Source organism: Anomaloglossus baeobatrachus, chromosome 9 (genome assembly GCF_048569485.1).
Source record: "Anomaloglossus baeobatrachus isolate aAnoBae1 chromosome 9, aAnoBae1.hap1, whole genome shotgun sequence".
Classification (NCBI taxonomy): domain Eukaryota; kingdom Metazoa; phylum Chordata; class Amphibia; order Anura; family Aromobatidae; genus Anomaloglossus; species Anomaloglossus baeobatrachus.
Window position 1 is genome coordinate 166612928 of NC_134361.1, and position 18393 is coordinate 166631320.

Genomic DNA, 18393 nt, shown 5'->3' on the forward strand with positions numbered 1-18393 from the left:
TTTGCCTTACCCACTTTTCTTTCTTTCCTTCAATCCGGAATGGACAAGGGTTTGTCTCTCGGCTCTCTCAAGGGACAAGTATCGGCGCTTTCCGTGTTTTTTCAAAAGCGTCTAGCCAGGCTTCCGCAGGTCCGCACGTTCCTGCAGGGGGTTTGCCACATAGTCCCACCTTACAAGCGTCCGCTAGAACCCTGGGATCTTAACAGGGTGCTGACGGCTCTCCAGAAGCCACCTTTCGAGCCGATGCGGGATGTCTCTCTATCACGCCTTTCGCAGAAGGTGGCCTTCCTAGTGGCAGTCACATCACTTAGGAGAGTGTCTGAGCTAGCAGCGCTGTCATGCAAAGCCCCCTTCCTGGTGTTTCACCAGGATAAGGTGGTTCTGCGTCCGGTCCCGGAATTTCTCCCTAAGGTGGTATCCCCTTTTCATCTCAATCAGGATATCTCCTTACCTTCTTTTTGCCCTCATCCAGTTCACCAATGTGAAAAGGATTTGCACTTGTTAGATCTCGTGAGAGCACTCAGGCTCTACATTTCTCGCACGGCGCCCCTGCGCCGTTCTGATGCGCTCTTTGTCCTTGTCGCTGGCCAGCGTAAGGGGTCGCAGGCTTCCAAGTCAACCTTGGCTCGGTGGATCAAGGAGCCGATTCTTGAAGCCTACCGTTCGTCTGGGCTTCCGATTCCTTCAGGGCTGAAGGCCCATTCTACCAGAGCCGTAGGTGCGTCCTGGGCATTGCGGCACCAGGCTACGGCTCAGCAGGTGTGTCAGGCAGCTACCTGGTCGAGTCTGCACACTTTCACAAAACACTATCAGGTGCATGCCTATGCTTCGGCAGATGCCAGCCTAGGTAGGCGAGTCCTTCAAGCGGCGGTTGCTCACCTGTAAGAAGTGGCCGTTTTTTCGGCTCTTTTTATCGAGGTATTCTTTTACCCACCCAGGGACTGCTTTTGGACGTCCCAATTGTCTGGGTCTCCCAATGGAGCGACAAAGAAGAAGGGAATTTTGTTTACTTACCGTAAATTCCTTTTCTTCTAGCTCCTATTGGGAGACCCAGCACCCGCCACTGTTCCCTTCGGGCTGTTGTTCTTTTGTGTACACATGTTGTTCATGTTGAATTGTTCTTTTGGTTCATGGTTTCAGTTCTCCGAACATCCTTCGGATTGAATTTACCTTAGACCAATTTATAAGTTTCCTCCTTCCTGCTTTGGCACCAAAACTGATGGGCCCGTGATGCACGGGAGGGTGTATAGGCAGAGGGGAGGGGTTACACTTTTTAAAGTGTAATACTTTGTGTGGCCTCCGGAGGCAGAAGCTATACACCCAATTGTCTGGGTCTCCCAATAGGAGCTAGAAGAAAAGGAATTTACGGTAAGTAAACAAAATTCCCTTCTTTTTCCCAAACAAACTAGATAAGAAGAAGACACCGGAGGAACCAAAGAGAAAACGCTACCGGCCAGGAACAGTAGCGTTGAGAGAAATCCGGAAATATCAAAAGTCAACAGAGCTCTTGATAAAGAAGGCCCCATTTGCTAGACTTGTGAGTGGATTTAGTTTTGATGACTGTTCCTCTGGGATTTCTGTTTTTAGCAACCAGTAGGAAAAATCTTATATCCTTTCATTCTTGTAGGTCCGAGAAGTATGTTTGAAATATGCTAAGGGCGTGCCGTATTCGTGGCAGAGCTCGGCCATCATGGCCTTACAGGAGGTCAGTATCCTATCCTAATATTAGGACATGCTGAGTAATGGGGGGCTGAGTGGGACACATCTCTATTTTGCCATCGTGCCTATAGATATGGTTGGGTGTCCAGAGACCAGACCTGCACACACCTGTATAGTGAAAATGAGGAAATATTTAACCCTTTCCTGACATTGGATGTGCTAGTCTGTCCTATATCGGGTGCTGGTGTATGGAGACAGCTTATTAGCTGATTGCTTCATTTAAGGCTCGCGATCCAAGGGGAGGTGGGGACGTGCCATTACGTGCACCCATTGAGCCCTTTAAAGCGGGCTTTACACGCTAGGATATATCTAACGATATGTCGTCGGGGTCACGTCGTTAGTAACGCACATCCGGCCTCGTTTGACATATCGTAGCGTGTAACACAAATGAGCGACTGTGAACGAGCAAAAATACTCACCTTATCGTTGCTCGTTGACACGTCGCTCATTTTCTAAAAATCGAACGTCCGTCTGTGCTCCGGTTGTTCATCGTTCCCGTGGCAGCACACGTTACTCCGTGTGACACTCCGGCAACGATGAACTGCAGCTTACCTGCGGCCGCCGGTAATGCGGAAGGAGGTGGGCGGGATGTTTACGTCCTGCTCATCTCCGCCCCTCCACTTCTATTGGCCGGCTGGTGTGTGACTTCGCTGTGACGCCAAACGTCCCTCCCCCTTCAGGAAGAGGATGTTCTCCACCCACAGCAAGGTCATTCGGGAGGTAAGTACGTGTGACGGGGGTTACAGAGTTTGTGCGACACGGGCAACAAATTGCCCGTATCGCACAAACGATGGGGGCGGGTGCGATTGCACATGCGAACGCACGAGAAATTGAAGCGTGTAAAGCAGCCTTAAGACACTAATTGACACAGAAGTCGGGTGGCCTGTTGAAAATCCCCATGTCTGCCATCATAGTACTCCTGATAATCCTGGACAGGTTTAAAGGGAATTTGTTAGCAGATTTTTCAATGTAATCTGATGTAGTGGATAACACACAAAATTCAGCTATGTGTCTCTTATCAAGGTATCTTGTGGTGTTTACTTGCAATGTTTCTTTCTTCAGCGCTCTATTGGGAGACCCAGACAATTGGGTGTATAGCTACTGCCTCCGGAGGCCACACAAAGTATTACACTAAAAAGTGTAAGGCCCCTCCCCTTCTGGCTATACACCCCCCGTGGAATCACGGGTTCTCCAGTTTTAGCTTTGTGTGTGAAGGAGGTCATACATCCACGCATAGCTCCACGGTGTGTAGTCAGCAGTAGCTGCTAACTACTCGGATGGAAGAAAAGTGGGCACATATAGCGCCCCCAGCATGCTCCCTTCTCACCAGATGGTGCTTGAAAGGTTGAGGTACCTATTGCTGGTACAGAGGCTGGAGCCCCACATGCTGTTTTTCCTTCCACATCCCCCTGGAGGGCTCTGTGGAAGTGGGATCCTTCCGGCCACAAAGCCCTGAGGCCGGGCTCCATCCACAGACCCAGAACGAACCTGATGGATGTCGAGCATTGGTACAGTCAGGGACATGGCCCTGCATCTGTCAGGTACTCGGTGTCCCCGGCAGGCACAGAACGCTCCAGACTTGCTGGGCGTTATAGTGCGCCGGGGACATAAGCAATGGGGTTGTGTCACCTTAGTTATGGCTGGGTGACGGGTTATGTGTTTGGGAACTAGCGCCGACCGCTCCTGCGGCGGGGCGCAACTGCGACATGCAGGGCGCCGGGGACAGAGCGCCGACCGCGCTTTTACGGCGGCGGCGCTCCTAACTTTACTTCCCGGCTTTTGCGGCCTAGCGCCGCTTCGTTCCCGCCTCCGCCCTGTCAATCAGGGCGGAGGAGAGACGCTGTGCAATGGCCAGCGCCGGGGGCTGGAGCTTGATTTACATGCTCCAGCCCCCTCACGAGGCACAGTGAGAGCACGCTTTCCCGCTCTTCGTTTAGGAACGCCCAGAGCCGCCCCTCTTCCTCACAGGACGCCGGCAGCCATTATTCATGCGGTCCGGCTGGGGACAGGCAGGCAGGCTCTGGGAGACTCAGACAGGGCGTCTGGCGGCCACACACCCGCTCTGAGGCGGGCGGTAAGCAGGCTGAAAGCCCCTCTTGTGCCACAGTGATTCTATTTGTGTACTTTCTTCTGGTGCCATATAGATATTGTATATATATTTGCACTGTAGGGCGCTTCTTGGCTATAGACCCCATATTGCGCTGAGGAGACAGCAACATGTCCTCCACAAAACGCAAGGGTCCCAAGGCGCGGGCTGTGTACACTGTCTGTACTGTTTGTGGGACTGATCTACCGGCAGGCTCCACTGACCACCATTGTGTGCAATGTTCCGTGCCTGTAACGCTTCGTCAGCCGGAGGTGGCAGTAGTAACCCAGGCAGAGACGCCTGTAAGTCCTGCCCCAGTAACAGGGACAGATTTTGCAGTTTTGGCTGGTCAGATGGCTGTCACTATGACAAAAATCCTTGAGGCCTTGCAAACCAGGCCAATTACTCAGGCTCCGGACACGGCTGTGTCCTTGCCCCCTGGTCCCCCTCAATTGGAGCGAGTCTGTACTTCAAGGGGCTCTCATGTATCACAGGCTGATGGCTCTGACTCAGATGACGGCCCCAGCCAGCCCAAGCAAGCTCGCTTAGACAGACCCTCCACATCATCACATTGTTCAGGGTCTCACAGGGATGAGTCTCTCTATGATGAGACTGAAGAAAGTGGTCAGGTTTCGGACCATGAGACCACTCTCAATTTGGATACCCCTGATGGTGACGCTATGGTCAATGACCTTATTTCGGCCATCAATAGTGCGTTGGATATTTCTCCCCCAGCTCCCTCAGCAGAGGAAGCTGCTGCACAGCAGGAGAAATTCCATTTCTTGTATCCCAAGCGTAAATTGAGTGCCTTTTTAGACCACTCTGACTTCAGAGAATCTATCCAGAAACACCACGCTCAGCCATACAAGCGTTTTTCCAGACGCGCTAGGGATACACGTTATCCGTTTTCCCCTGACGTGATCAAACGCTGGACCCAGTGTCCAAAAGTGGATCCCCCTATTGCCAAGCTTGCGGCAAAATCTATAGTCGCGGTAGAGGATGGCGCTTCACTTAAAGACGCCAACGACAGACAGATGGACCTTTGGTTGAAGTCTATCTATGAAACTATCGGCGCGTCGTTTGCCCCTGCATTCGCGGCCGTGTGGGCACTCCAAGCTATTTCAGCTGGGTTGGCACAGGTAGAGGCTGTCATGCAGCCAGCAGTGCCAAAGGTGTCGACCCTAACCTCACAAATGTCTGCGTTTGCGACCTACGCTATCAACGCGGTTCTGGAATCTACGAGCCGTACGTCGTTGGCGTCCGCCAACTCCGTAGTGTTGCGCAGAGCATTGTGGTTAAAGGACTGGAAAGCAGACGCTAGTTCCAAAAAATGTTTAACCAACTTGCCATTATCTGGAGATAGACTGTTTGGCGAGCAGCTCGCTGAAATCATCAAACAGTCCAAGGGTAAAGACTCGTCCTTACCCCAGCCCAGATCAAACAAACCTCAGCAGAAAAAGTGGCAGCCGAGGTCTCGGCCCTTTCGAGGCTCAGGCAAGGCCCAATTTTCCTCATTCAAAGGGACGCAGAAAGAACAAAGGAGCTCTGATTCATGGCGGGCTCACTCACGACCCAAGAAAGCAAACGGAGGAACCGTTTCCAAAGCGGCTTCCTCATGACTTTCAGCCGCCTCCCTCCGCATCCTCGGTCGGTGGCAGGCTTTCCCGTTTTTGCGGCATTTGGCTGTCACTGGTCAAAGACCGGTGGGTGACAGACATTTTGTCGCGCGGGTACAGAATCGAGTTCAGTTCCCGTCCTCCACCTCGGTTCTTCAGAACCTCCCCACATCCCGACCGAGCGGATGCCCTTCTGCAGGCGGTGAGCTCACTAAGAGCAGAAGGAGTGGTAATCCCTGTCCCCCCTCAGGAACGAGGGCGAGGGTTTTACTCCAATCTCTTTGTGGTTCCAAAAAAGGACGGCTCCTTCCGTCCTGTTCTGGACCTAAAAAGGCTCAACAAGCATGTGAACGCCAGGAGGTTCCGGATGGAATCCCTCCGGTCTGTCATTGCGTCAATGTCTCAAGGAGATTTTCTGGCATCAATAGACATCAAGGATGCGTATCTCCACGTACCAATTGCTACAGAGCACCAACGTTTTCTACGTTTGGTAATAGGAGACGAACATCTTCAGTTCGTAGCTCTGCCATTCGGTCTGGCGACAGCCCCACGGGTTTTCACCAAAGTCATGGCGGCAGTGGTAGCAGTCTTGCACTCCCAGGGACACTCCGTGATCCCTTATCTGGACGATCTACTTGTCAAGGCACCCTCTCAGGAGGCATGCCAACTCAGCCTGAATGTTACGCTGGAGACTCTCCAGTCTTTCGGGTGGATCATCAACTTTGCAAAGTCAAATCTGTCACCAACTCAGTCTCTAACGTTTCTTGGCATGGAGTTCCATACTCTATCAGCGATAGTGAAGCTTCCGCTGACCAAGCAGAGGTCACTACAGATAGGGGTGCGGTCGCTTCTTCAGGGCCAGTCGCACTCCTTGAGGCGCCTCATGCACTTCCTAGGGAAGATGGTGGCAGCCATGGAAGCAGTTCCCTTTGCGCAGTTTCATCTGCGTCCTCTTCAATGGGACATTCTTCGCCAATGGGACGGGAAGTCGACATCCCTGGACAGAGAAGTCTTCCTTTCTCAGGCGGCCAAGGACTCTCTGCAATGGTGGCTTCTGCCCAACTCATTGTCACAGGGAAGATCCTTCCTACCTCCATCCTGGGCAGTGGTCACGACAGACGCGAGTCTGTCAGGGTGGGGAGCAGTCTTTCTCCACCACAGGGCTCAGGGGACGTGGACTCAGCAAGAGTCCACCCTGCAGATCAATGTTCTGGAGATCAGAGCAGTGTATCTGGCACTTCTAGCCTTCCAGCAGTGGCTGGAAGGAAGGCAGATCCGAATCCAGTCGGACAACTCCACAGCGGTGGCATACATCAACCACCAAGGAGGGACGCGCAGTCGGCAAGCCTTCCAGGAAGTCAGGCGGATTCTGACGTGGGTGGAGGACACAGCATCCACCATATCCGCGGTACACATCCCGGGCGTAGAAAACTGGGAAGCAGACTTCCTCAGTCGCCAAGGGATAGACGCAGGGGAATGGTCCCTTCACCCGGACGTGTTTCAGGAAATCTGTCGCCGGTGGGGGGTGCCGGACGTCGACCTCATGGCGTCTCGGCACAACCACAAGGTCCCGGCATTCATGGCGCGGTCGCGCGATCAAAGGGCTCTGGCGGCAGACGCCTTGGTCCAAGATTGGTCGCAGTTCCGACTCCCATATGTATTCCCGCCTCTGGCACTCTTGCCCAGAGTGTTGCGCAAGATCAGATCCGATTGCACCCGCGTCATACTCGTCGCCCCAGACTGGCCGAGGAGATCGTGGTACCCGGATCTGTGGCATCTCACGGTCGGCCGACCGTGGTCACTTCCAGACCGGCCAGACTTACTGTCCCAAGGGCCGTTTTTCCATCAGAATTCTGCTGCCCTGAACCTGACTGTGTGGCCATTGAATCCTGGATCCTAGCGTGTGCAGGATTGTCTCAAGGAGTTGTTGCTACCATGAGGCAGGCTAGGAAGCCCACGTCTGCCAAGATCTACCACAGGACGTGGAAGATTTTCTTATCATGGTGCTCTGCTCAGGGAGTGTCTCCCTGGCCATTTGCATTGCCTACTCTTCTTTCCTTCCTACAATCGGGGTTAGAAAAAGGCTTGTCGCTTGGCTCACTTAAAGGGCAAGTCTCGGCACTATCAGTGTTTTTTCAGAAGCATCTGGCACGTCTGTCTAAGGTGCGCACGTTTCTACAGGGGGTTTGTCATATTGTACCCCCGTACAGGCGGCCGTTAGATCCATGGGATCTGAATAGGGTACTAGTTGCTCTACAGAAGCCGCCTTTCGAGCCTTTGAAAGAGGTTTCCTTTTCTCGCCTGTCACAGAAAGTGGTGTTTCTAGTGGCGATCACGTCTCTTCGGAGAGTGTCTGAGCTGGCAGCACTGTCATCCAAGGCTCCTTTCCTGGTGGTCCACCAGGACAAGGTGGTTTTGCGCCCCACTCCAGAATTTCTTCCTAAAGTAGTTTCTGATTTCCATCTAAATCAGGACATTTGCTTACCTTCTTTCTGTCCTCATCCGGTTTACCGGTATGAAAAGGATTTGCATTTGTTAGATCTGGTCAGAGCAATCAGAATCTACATCTCCCGCACGGCGCCCTTGCGCCGCTCCGAGGCACTTTTTGTCCTTGTCGCTGGTCCGCGCAAGGGATTGCAGGCTTCTAAAGCCACCCTGGCTCGATGGATCAAAGAACCAATTCTGGAAGCCTACCGTTCGGCTGGACTTCCGGTTCCATCAGGGCTGAAGGCCCATTCAACCAGAGCCGTGGGTGCGTCCTGGGCATTACGCCACCAGGCTACGGCTCAACAGGTGTGCCAGGCAGCTACCTGGTCCAGTCTGCACACTTTCACCAAACATTATCAGGTGCATACCTATGCTTCGGCGGATGCCAGCCTAGGTAGAAGAGTCCTGCAGGCGGCGGTGGCTTCCCAGTAGGGGGGCGCTGTCTTGCAGCTCTGACAAGAGGTATTTCTTTACCCACCCAGGGACAGCTTTTGAACGTCCCAATTGTCTGGGTCTCCCAATAGAGCGCTGAAGAAGAAGGGAATTTTGTTACTTACCGTAAATTCCTTTTCTTCTAGCTCTTATTGGGAGACCCAGCACCCGCCCTGTTGTCCTTCGGGATTTTTGGTTTTGTTTGCGGGTACACATGTTGTTCATGTTGAACGGTTTGTCAGTTCTCCGATGTTATTCGGAGTTAATTTGTTTAAACCAGTTATTGGCTTTCCTCCTTCTTGCTTTGGCACTAAAACTGGAGAACCCGTGATTCCACGGGGGGTGTATAGCCAGAAGGGGAGGGGCCTTACACTTTTTAGTGTAATACTTTGTGTGGCCTCCGGAGGCAGTAGCTATACACCCAATTGTCTGGGTCTCCCAATAAGAGCTAGAAGAAAAGGAATTTACGGTAAGTAACAAAATTCCCTTCTTTAGCACCTGTTGATTATCATTGCTGTGACTAGATGGTGTGGGGGCACTTTTCCGACTCCGCCCCTTTTGTGATTATCTGCTCACTGTCTATTGACATTGTATACAGAGAGCCTGGTGTGGGCAGGACCGATCTGAGCTCTGCTGGATTGCTAAATCTAAACATCTCTGATTGTGTCAGAAGCGCTGTACCCAGTAAATAAGTGACACATTGTTGGATGCAGGGTCTATTTGTCTACATTATGCTGCTCTATAATGTGGTAGCAAAAACCTGCTGACAGATTCCCTTTAAGGGGTTCAGTGGCAGCGATTTGTTACTTCATTGGAGATTAATGGTTTTATTATATACTACAATATCTTATGGTAAAAAGAACAAACCATTGCAGGTTCATATCTTCTAAGGGGAATAAAAAAAAATATATTTTATTTTTCAAAGAAAAAAATTAGAATTTTGAAAAGTTCAGTGTATTAAATATCTTCACATCATGTCTTGTAAAAGTCTGGTCTCTTAAAGGGAACCTGTCAGGTGCAATATGCACCCCGAACCACGTGCATATTGCTAATCCCTGCCTAACCGTCCCTGTATACACTAGCATAGATAAAGGGATCTTTAGAAAAAGTATTTCTAAAGATCCTTTATCTTATGCTAATGAGCATGGGGACTAGTCCTAAGGGCCTTATATCCCCAGACTAGCCGCCCTCTTAGCATGCCCACAGGGGCGTACTAACATGTTATTCAATTCAGTATCACCAGTGGTGTAGCGCGTACCTGTGTTCGCTGTGACCGCGCTTCTGAATGCCCGGCACTTTCAGTCATGTGCAGTACGCGACCCGCCATCAGAGAGGTCTATTGTGCATGACCGGAAGTGCCCGGCATTCAGAAGAGCGGTCACCGCAAACACAGATACGAGCGGCACCGCTGGTGATGCAGAATTGACTAACATGTTAGTACGCCCCTGTGGGTGTACGAACATGCTAAGAGGGCGGCTAGGCGGGGGATGTAACACCCTTGGTACTAGTCCCCACGCTTATTAGCATATGATAAAGGATCTGTAGAAATACTTGGAAAAAAAAAAATGTTATATGTATATATATATATATATATATATATATATATATATATATATATATATATATATATATATATATTCCCATAAAGAAAAGTAAAAAAAAATGCAGCATTGTCATATTTTGTCACTGTGCCTTCACCAAAGTGGTACCAAGAAGAAGAGCCGTTCACTCACAAAGCAAGTCCTCGCTCAGTGCCATCGAAGTAAGAAAAGCTCTGAAAATGGCAAATGTCATATTTTTCTTTTTTTTTCTTTTAACCCCTTCAGCCCCCAGCCTATTTTAACCCTAAAGACCCGGCCACTTTTTGCAATTTTGACCCGTGTCACTTTATGAGGTTATAACTGGAACGCTTCAACGGATCCCGGTGATTCTGAGATTGTTTTTTCGTGACATATTGGGCTTCATGTTAGTGGTAAATTTAGGCCGATATGTTTTGTGTTTCTTTGTGAAAAAAAACTAATTCCGCAAAAATGTTGTAATTTTCAAACTTTTAATTTTTATGCTCTAAAACTAACTAGATATATGACACAAAATAATTAATAAATAACATTTCCCACATGTCTACTTTACATCAGAACAATTTTGGGGGGGAAAAAAAAAAATTTGAGGAAGTTATAGGGGTTCAAAGTTTATGAGCAATTTCTCATTTTTACAACAAAATTGGGGAGTGGGAGGTGAGATTGAGGATAGTTACCTTACAGGATGGATCTAGGCAGCAGGATCACAGGAGATGAAGGAGGCAGCAGATCGGGGAGGGTGAGAGGTGGGGGAGGGAGCGCAGATCACGGGGATGACAGGTGAGGGAGCACAGATCATGGGGGTGAGAGGTGGGGGAGAGCGGACAGCAGATCACGGGAGTGACAGGTGACAGAGCACAGATCACGGGGGTGATAGGTGAGGGAGCACAGATCACGGGGGGTGACAGGTGAGGGAGCACAGATCATGGGGGTGAGAGCGGACAGTAGATCACGGGAGTGACAGGTGACGGAGCACAGATCACGGGGGTGATAGGTGAGGGAGCACAGATCACGGGGGTGACAGGTGAGGGAGCACAGATCATGGGGGTGAGAGGTGGGGGGAGAGCGGACAGCAGATCACGGGGGTGACAGGTGAGGGAGCACACATCATGGGGGGTGACAGGTGAGGGAGCACACATCACGGGGGTGACAGGTGGGGGTGCGGGCAGCAGATCGGGGAGAGGAGTGGCAGATGGAGGAGGGCGGTGGCGGGATCGGGAGGCTTTTGCCGGTTTGATACAGTACAATGGCAGCGCAGCAACTTCCGGGTCCCATGCTCTGGTCACATAACAGCATGGGACCGGAGCTTGTCGCCCTGCCATTGCACTGTATACACTCACTGTAATGGCGTGCTCAGGGCCGAGAAGTGAAGCTGAGGGGGGCGGTCACCGGCAACAGGTCCACAGTGATTGGAGAGATCGGTCACAAGGCCGGTCTCTCCAATCAGAGCTGCTGGAGCAGGGGGAGGGTGATCCAGCTGAGGTCACCCAACTCCAGCCAATGGTCAGGGCTACAGCTGCACTGATCAGGGATGGATTTCAATGTTTCAGCCACTTTCAATGGTTGAAACATTACAGTGGCTGTGATTAACTGAGTGGCGTTCGTCAGCCAATCACAGCCTCCGTAGGTCCGGGGAGGAGGCACCACCCCTTCTGAGGTCAGGCACAGGTCCCCTCCTTCTCGAATCTGCGGTTTGTGTGAACCGATCGCAGTCACCGGGGCTCTGGTGCTGCGATTTCGCCATGACGGATAGATCCGTCATGGGCCTTTAAGTACCAGGGCACCATGACGGATCCATCCGTCCAAGGTCGTGAAGGGGTTAAAGGGAACCTGTCACGTGAAATAAAATGCTATTGACTTGCTTATATGGGGTTAATCTACAGGTTAATAGCGCGTGGTACCTGCCACGCGCTTTCACATCTAACTTGAGGCCAGGAGGAAATTAACTTCAGTCACGGGGGAGGATGGGGGGACTGGCAGTCACCGTTCTGTTTCCTGAGAGGCAACTGTTTCCCACCACCCGCCCCTCCGCACTGGCTGACAACTGCTCATCATTGGAACTGGCAGTCAGGGAACACAGTTACAGTCTCCATACACGGAACGGAGGCTGAAGCCGCAGCGGCGCCACCCTTGTGAATGAAACCTGAACGCTGCTGTGAGGATTGAAGTCCAATGTTCAGGATCCAAGTGCTATTATCCTGCAGATTTACCCCAGATCTGCAGAGTAATGGCTTTTTCCACATAACGGGTTCCCTTGAAGGTTTCCTGCAACTTGGGTTAAAAAAACAATAAAAATACAAATTTGGTATTCTAGTAATCGCACTGACACATTGACTCATGTAGCCGGCCATTATAACTGTAGAGTTAAAAAAATGGCAGATTTTTATTTTCATAATTTTATTTCTTGGATTTTTTTTTCTTCAGTACAATAAATGGTAGAGTGAATGGTGTCATTCAAAATTATAACCCGTCCCACATAAAAAGAAGCCTTCCTATGGCTATGTTGAAGGAAAAATAAAAAAAGTTATATTGCCCCTCCTTTTCTTTCAAGAGTCATAACCGCAACAAATAAAATCTGTTCTGAAATGGTAATTTCAACAACCTTTGCATAAATCCAAAATAACAGTGTATATGGAAAGCTTTGTAATATAACCACTAGACACTCAACCGTGAAACTGTAGCACAAAAAAGAAAAGTCTTGGATTTATGGAAATTGCAGGATAGATAGACCTGTTACAATGTAGAGGTTTAGCACCACCCGCTTACTGAAAACTCCACTCAAGTAACAATGATACTGAAGCATTCAGGATAGGACTATGAAGTGATGCGCTGCAACAAGCAAAGTTCCATACAACATCAGAAGAAAAGAAGCAGCCGCACTCACCAGTAATGTCCAAGTGTCCTTTATTGAAGATCCATAAAATCACCGGGGAACGGGGTGCAGGTAAGGTTGGAGCGGGGTACATCGAGACGACGTCCGTTTCACAAGTGTCAAACTGCAGTTCAACTTTTTGTGCCCCCCTATTTTCCCATGGATTGTATGTTTTTGAGCAGGGCCCTCATTCCTACTGTATCTGCTGAACTATGTGCTATTTTGTTTTTGTCTGTACAAGCCCCCACCTGATTGTAAAGTGCTATGGAATTTGTTGGCGCTATAAAAATCAACTTTATTATTATTATAATGGCCTGAAATAGTGTTTTTGCTGCACATACACCGGACATGTGATTATTAGCAGTCACGTCTATGGCAGATATTTTAACTCTCATACATTTCCTCTCTCCGCAGTCTGCCGAGGCCTTCCTTGCACGGCTGTTTGAAGACTCCAACTTATGCAGCATCCATGCTAAACGAATAACAATTATTCCAAAGGACATGGAGCTTGCCCAAAAAATCCGTGGCTGCAGCTTGCCCGAAAAATCCGTGGCTTCCAGGATGGGCTGGGATAAAACATCATAAACCAGAAGTTTATGTACACTAACTAAAAAGACACATCTGCAGGTTTTTCTCATGATCTGACATGAAATCAGAAAAAAACCTTTCCCATTTTCGGTCTATTAGGAACCAAAATTATTTATATTTGCCAGAATAATGACAGTTTTAAGGCTTTTTTTTCTTTTTTTTTACTTTCTGCAAAGTCAAAAGTTTACATACATTTCATTAGTATGACTTGAGTCAAACGTTTTGGATATCTTTCCACAAGTTTCTCACAATAGTTGGTAGGAATTTGGGCATATTCCTCCTGACAGAACTGGTGTAACTGAGCCATGTTTGTAGCTCACCTTGCTCGCACCGGCCTTTAGCTTTGCCCATAAATTTTCAATAGGATTGATCTGACCAAAGCACGTTTATCTCTGGTACAAAGATCCCAACACCTTCCTGAGCGGTATGGTGGCTGGACATTCCCATCTTGTTTGTACTTGTGTATAATTGTTTGTACAGATGAACGAGGCCCCTTCAGGTATCTGGAAATTGCACCCAAGGATTATTCAGACTTGTGCAGATTCTCTTTCTGACATCTTGGCCGATTCCTTTTTGACTTTCCCATGATGCTACACAAAGAAGCAGTGTGTTACAGGTGTGCATTAAAATACATCCAAAGGTGTGTCTCAAACTCACATGTTGCCAATAAACCTATTAGAAGCTTCCAAAGACATGACACCATCATATGGGCTGTCCCATTTTGTTTAAAAGCATAGTACTCTTAGAGTATGTAAACTTTTGACTTTGCAGAATTTATATATAAATGCCTTTTAAACCTCTTTCATTATTCTGGCATTTGGCAAATATAAATAATTTTGACCTAAAATAAGAGGTTTATTCTGAATTTCATGTCAGTGAGAAAAAACTGCAGATGTGTCTTTTTTTAGATAGTGTATACTGTGTAGTAAACTTCTGGTTTAAACTGTATTAAGGTCTTATGTTATTTTATGCAACTTGTTAAAAAAAACATTTGTTAACAGAAAAGCCTAAGTCTGAGGTTATGCCAGCTCTGTCCTAGAGACAAAAGGGGGCACTAAAGCCGGTGTTTCCAGTGTTTAAAATGTGTTCATTGTCAGTAGCAATGAGGAGTTATAGTTTGTTGGCCTCTTATACCCGTTGGAAAGTTGTTTCTTCATAAAAAATTATTTTTTTTATAATTTAATGCTCTCGTTGAGTTTTTTTATATTGATAAAAATAAAGATGTTTTATCACTTTGCAATTTTGTTGTTGGACTTCTCTCTTTCGACACAGCTGTGATTAACTCGAGCTTAGCTGCATTGTCCAGTGGAGCAGCAGGTAGTCTGAAATCCACCTACTGAGCGATTTCAGGCTTTTGCTCTTTCCATCCCTTATGCTTTACACTGCCTCTTTGCTTTTTCAGATTCTGTTTATTGAGGTCAGTAGCTGCAGAGCTGATTTTGGTTGCAGTAGAGATTATGATTATACAATACAACAAATTTCTACCTCCAGTTCTCCATGATCCCCATAGTAATGTACAGAAACCTTAAAGACTTACTCCAGGAGATAAAAACAGATGTTGTACTGTCCCTTTGCTCCTGACCTATGAAGTTGAGATGCCTAGTATAGTTCTATTATTCTTCAGACACTTGTAAGGCTATGTTCACACACAGCATCTTTTGCTGTGTTTTTGGTGCATTTTTGAGGTTGCAAAGATTCACCTAATTAAATGCATTTCTTTACCCCAGCAAAGTCTATCAGATTTCTATTTTGCTGTCCGCACAGTGCATCTTTTTTTGGCTGCGGTTTTGAAGATCCCGCTAAGATGCAGCATGTCAATTCTTTTGTGTTTTTGAGCCCTTCTAGTCAATAGATTTGACTTTAAAAAAAAAAACACATTGGGCAAAACGCATGCATTTTTTTATGCGTTTTTGCGGTGGGTGCATTTTTTTGGGGGCCAAAAACACAGCATCTTTGTGGTTTAAGAAAAGATGCATCATGTGAACATAGCCTAATTAAGTGTGACAGGAGCCGCTCTTCATGCTCCCCCTGCCCTCTGGGACGTTATGTCACAGGAGTGTGACGCTCCCTGCTGTCACTACCAGCCAATCCCCTGATAATAGTTGCTTCTCTGCAGGGAACAGGGGGAGGCAGCCATGTCCCTTCTCTGACTGTGGGAAGCAGATATCAGGAGTCTGGCTGACAGTGACAGCAGGGAGCTTCACACTGATGTGTGATGTAACGTCCCAGAGGGGAGGAGGAGCAGTGAAGAGCGGCTGCTGTCACATTGAATTACAGGTATTGTGAGGACTATAGAGCTGCACTGGGCATCTCATCTTTATAGTTTGTGTACAGGAACAGTATTAAAATGTCTTCTCTCCCTGGAGTACCCCTTTAATCGTTTTTTGTTTTTTTTAAATTTTTCTCGGACACTTGCAGGGCCATTCCCGGCCTGCACAGGCGGACCTTTCTCTGTGTTGTATTGTATAATTCTACAGTCAATACTGCAGCCGAAATCCACTCCATACTCTGCATTGTCAAATGAAAAGGCTGGGGAAAAAACGCTTTAGGAGAAGAAAAACTCCAACAGTTTCCTATAAAAAAAGAGCATTTCCTAAAACAGTATCTGTTGGAAGACCTCCTAATTTTCAAATGCCTCCAAAAATCCATCTGAACAAAATTTTAAATTAGCCCATGTCTTAGATTACTGCACTAATCCAACACTACGCTTTTCAGCTCCTGAACAGCTTTACAGGAATACTTTATATAATCTGAAAACGAATATTGTAAAAATGAATTAGAAGCCCGAGCATGCATTATGCAAAATGTCCCCAAGAGGTCATCTGTGCGGGGCCATCCCTGTGCATAGTCATGTAGCCCAGGCTGTAATTATGCCAACATTATTGATGTCCCAATGATTTCACCACGTCCAGGGCATGCCCGGTGAGACTGATGGCCATACTGTTACGGTTGCTGCGAGCACTGGAGACTATGTCCAGATTTCTTGCTACTGCACATGTGCGAGCGCTGGAGACTAAGTCCAGATTTCTTGCTACTGCACATGTGCGAGCGCTGGAGACTAAGTCCAGATTTCTTGCTACTGCACATGTGCGAGCGCCGGAGACTAAGTCCAATCTTGGAGCCATTGCACATGTGCGGGTGACATCATCGCTGACACGAGGTCACATGTCTCTGACACCTTCTATGCCGATTGGTCGCTGGTCATGTGCTTGTGACGTCTTGCTCGGTGATAGGCCAGCATGACGTCACTCCTGTCGTTCTGGCAGCGGATTGGCTCTGGTGTCCTCCATCTTGGATGAGGCACAGAGTCTATATAAGACCCTGACACACGCCGCATGGTGCTCAGTCCTCTTGGTTCATGCATATGAGTAGACGCTCTGTGCGCGTTCCTCTAGGCATTCCTCTGTCTATGCTAGGTGAGCGCTACCGGCAGGGTAGCGTTCTTATACCTTACAGCTTCGGCTGCTGTCCGTATCCTTTTCTCTTAGGGGAGCGGACATAGGCAGGTGCCTGAGGCACATGGTCTGGCTGGGCCTTGTGATTCTACTCGTAGGTGGACGTTGCCGCTAGGGTAACGTTCCTTATACTGCGTCTGGCAGTTGTTCGTATCCTCGCACACTAGGGGAGCGAACAGAGGTAGGAGCTTTGTGCGGCTTACGCTGCTGTTCGTCTCTTTTGCACCACTAGAAGAGCGGACCTAGGCAGGTGCCATATCTAGTGGTTCGTGTCCTCGCACACTAGTGGAGCGAACGCAGGTAGGAGCTTTGTGCGGCTTACGCTGCTGTTCGTCTCTTTTGCACCACTAGAAGAGCGGACCTAGGCAGGTGCCATATCTAGTGGTTCGTGTCCTCGCACACTAGTGGAGCGAACGCAGGTAGGAGCTTTGTGCGGCTTACGCTGCTGTTCGTCTCTTTTGCACCACTAGAAGAGCGGACCTAGGTAGGTGCCATTTCGCACACATTGCCTTTGTCTCTGTGATTATTAACAGAGATCATTCCACACACCCTCCAAGTAAGGGAGGAATTGCTTTACTTACTTATTATATCCTTCTGTGAGTTAACAGAGGTATTGCACTCTGCCATAATCTGCAGCAAAGTCTTTGCACGGTGGACCCTGACTGTCTGATACTCCTTTCAGTTATTATCAGACAGCCCCCCGTAACATTAGGACTGAGCCAAGGGTCTGGCAGTTATGGCAGAATATCAGCAGTTACACCGTTACATACAAGTACTTGAGTCACGGCTCAAGAGTATAGAGGATAAACCTCAGACCATGGTGACATCTGCACATGATCCTCGACTTGCTCTGCCAAACAGATATTCTGGCGATGCCAGATCATGTCGTGGTTTCATTAGTCAGTGTCAGATACACCTAGAGGTCAACTCTTCTCGCTTCTCTACGGAGAGGTCCAGAGTAGGCTTTATCATCTCCTTACTTCAGGACAAAGCCTTAGAATGGGCGACTCCCCTATGGGAGCGCTCTGATGTGGTTACTCTGAGACATCAAGACTTTCTTGATGCTCTTAAGGCGGTATTCATGGGTCCGCAGGTTACCCATGATGCGGCCCTGAGACTGTTAGATCTATCTCAGGGTTCGTTATCCACTAGTTCTTATGCCATTGCTTTTAGAACCCTGGTGGCAGAACTAGATTGGCCAGAGAAGGTGTTGATTCCTATCTTCTGGAGAGGGTTGGCAGGCTATGTCAAGGATGCCCTTGCTACTCGTGAGGTCCCTGCTTCTCTGGAGGACTTGATCACAGTAGCAACGAGGATCGATATACGCCATAAGGAACGTAGACTCGAGGTCTCTTCCTCACGCCCTAAGCATCGGGCTATTCCAGTTGTTGAGGGTCCACTACCATCTTCCTCAGCATCTGAAACATCTCCCACTCCTATGGAGTTAGGTCATACGTCCTCCAGACTACGCAAGTCTGGTCCTCCTATATGTTACGTATGTCGTCAGGCTGGGCACTATGCCAACAAGTGTCCTAGTCGTCAGGGAAACTCCCTGGCCTAG

General features: G+C 48.6%; 1 protein-coding gene across 4 annotated transcripts in view; it reads left to right on the forward strand.

The window, feature by feature from the left end:
• Positions 1 to 14617, forward strand: part of LOC142250600 (uncharacterized) — a 64083-nt gene extending 49466 nt beyond the window's left edge. For all 4 annotated transcript variants that reach the window (XM_075322783.1, XM_075322787.1, XM_075322786.1 and 1 more), the window contains 3 exons: positions 1410 to 1537; positions 1628 to 1705; positions 13204 to 14617. In XM_075322783.1, the coding sequence (XP_075178898.1) occupies positions 1410 to 1537; positions 1628 to 1705; positions 13204 to 13374 (377 nt within the window). In that variant the 3' untranslated portion in view covers positions 13375 to 14617. The remainder of the gene's footprint in view (positions 1 to 1409; positions 1538 to 1627; positions 1706 to 13203) is intronic.
• The last annotated feature ends 3776 nt before the right edge of the window (positions 14618 to 18393 follow it).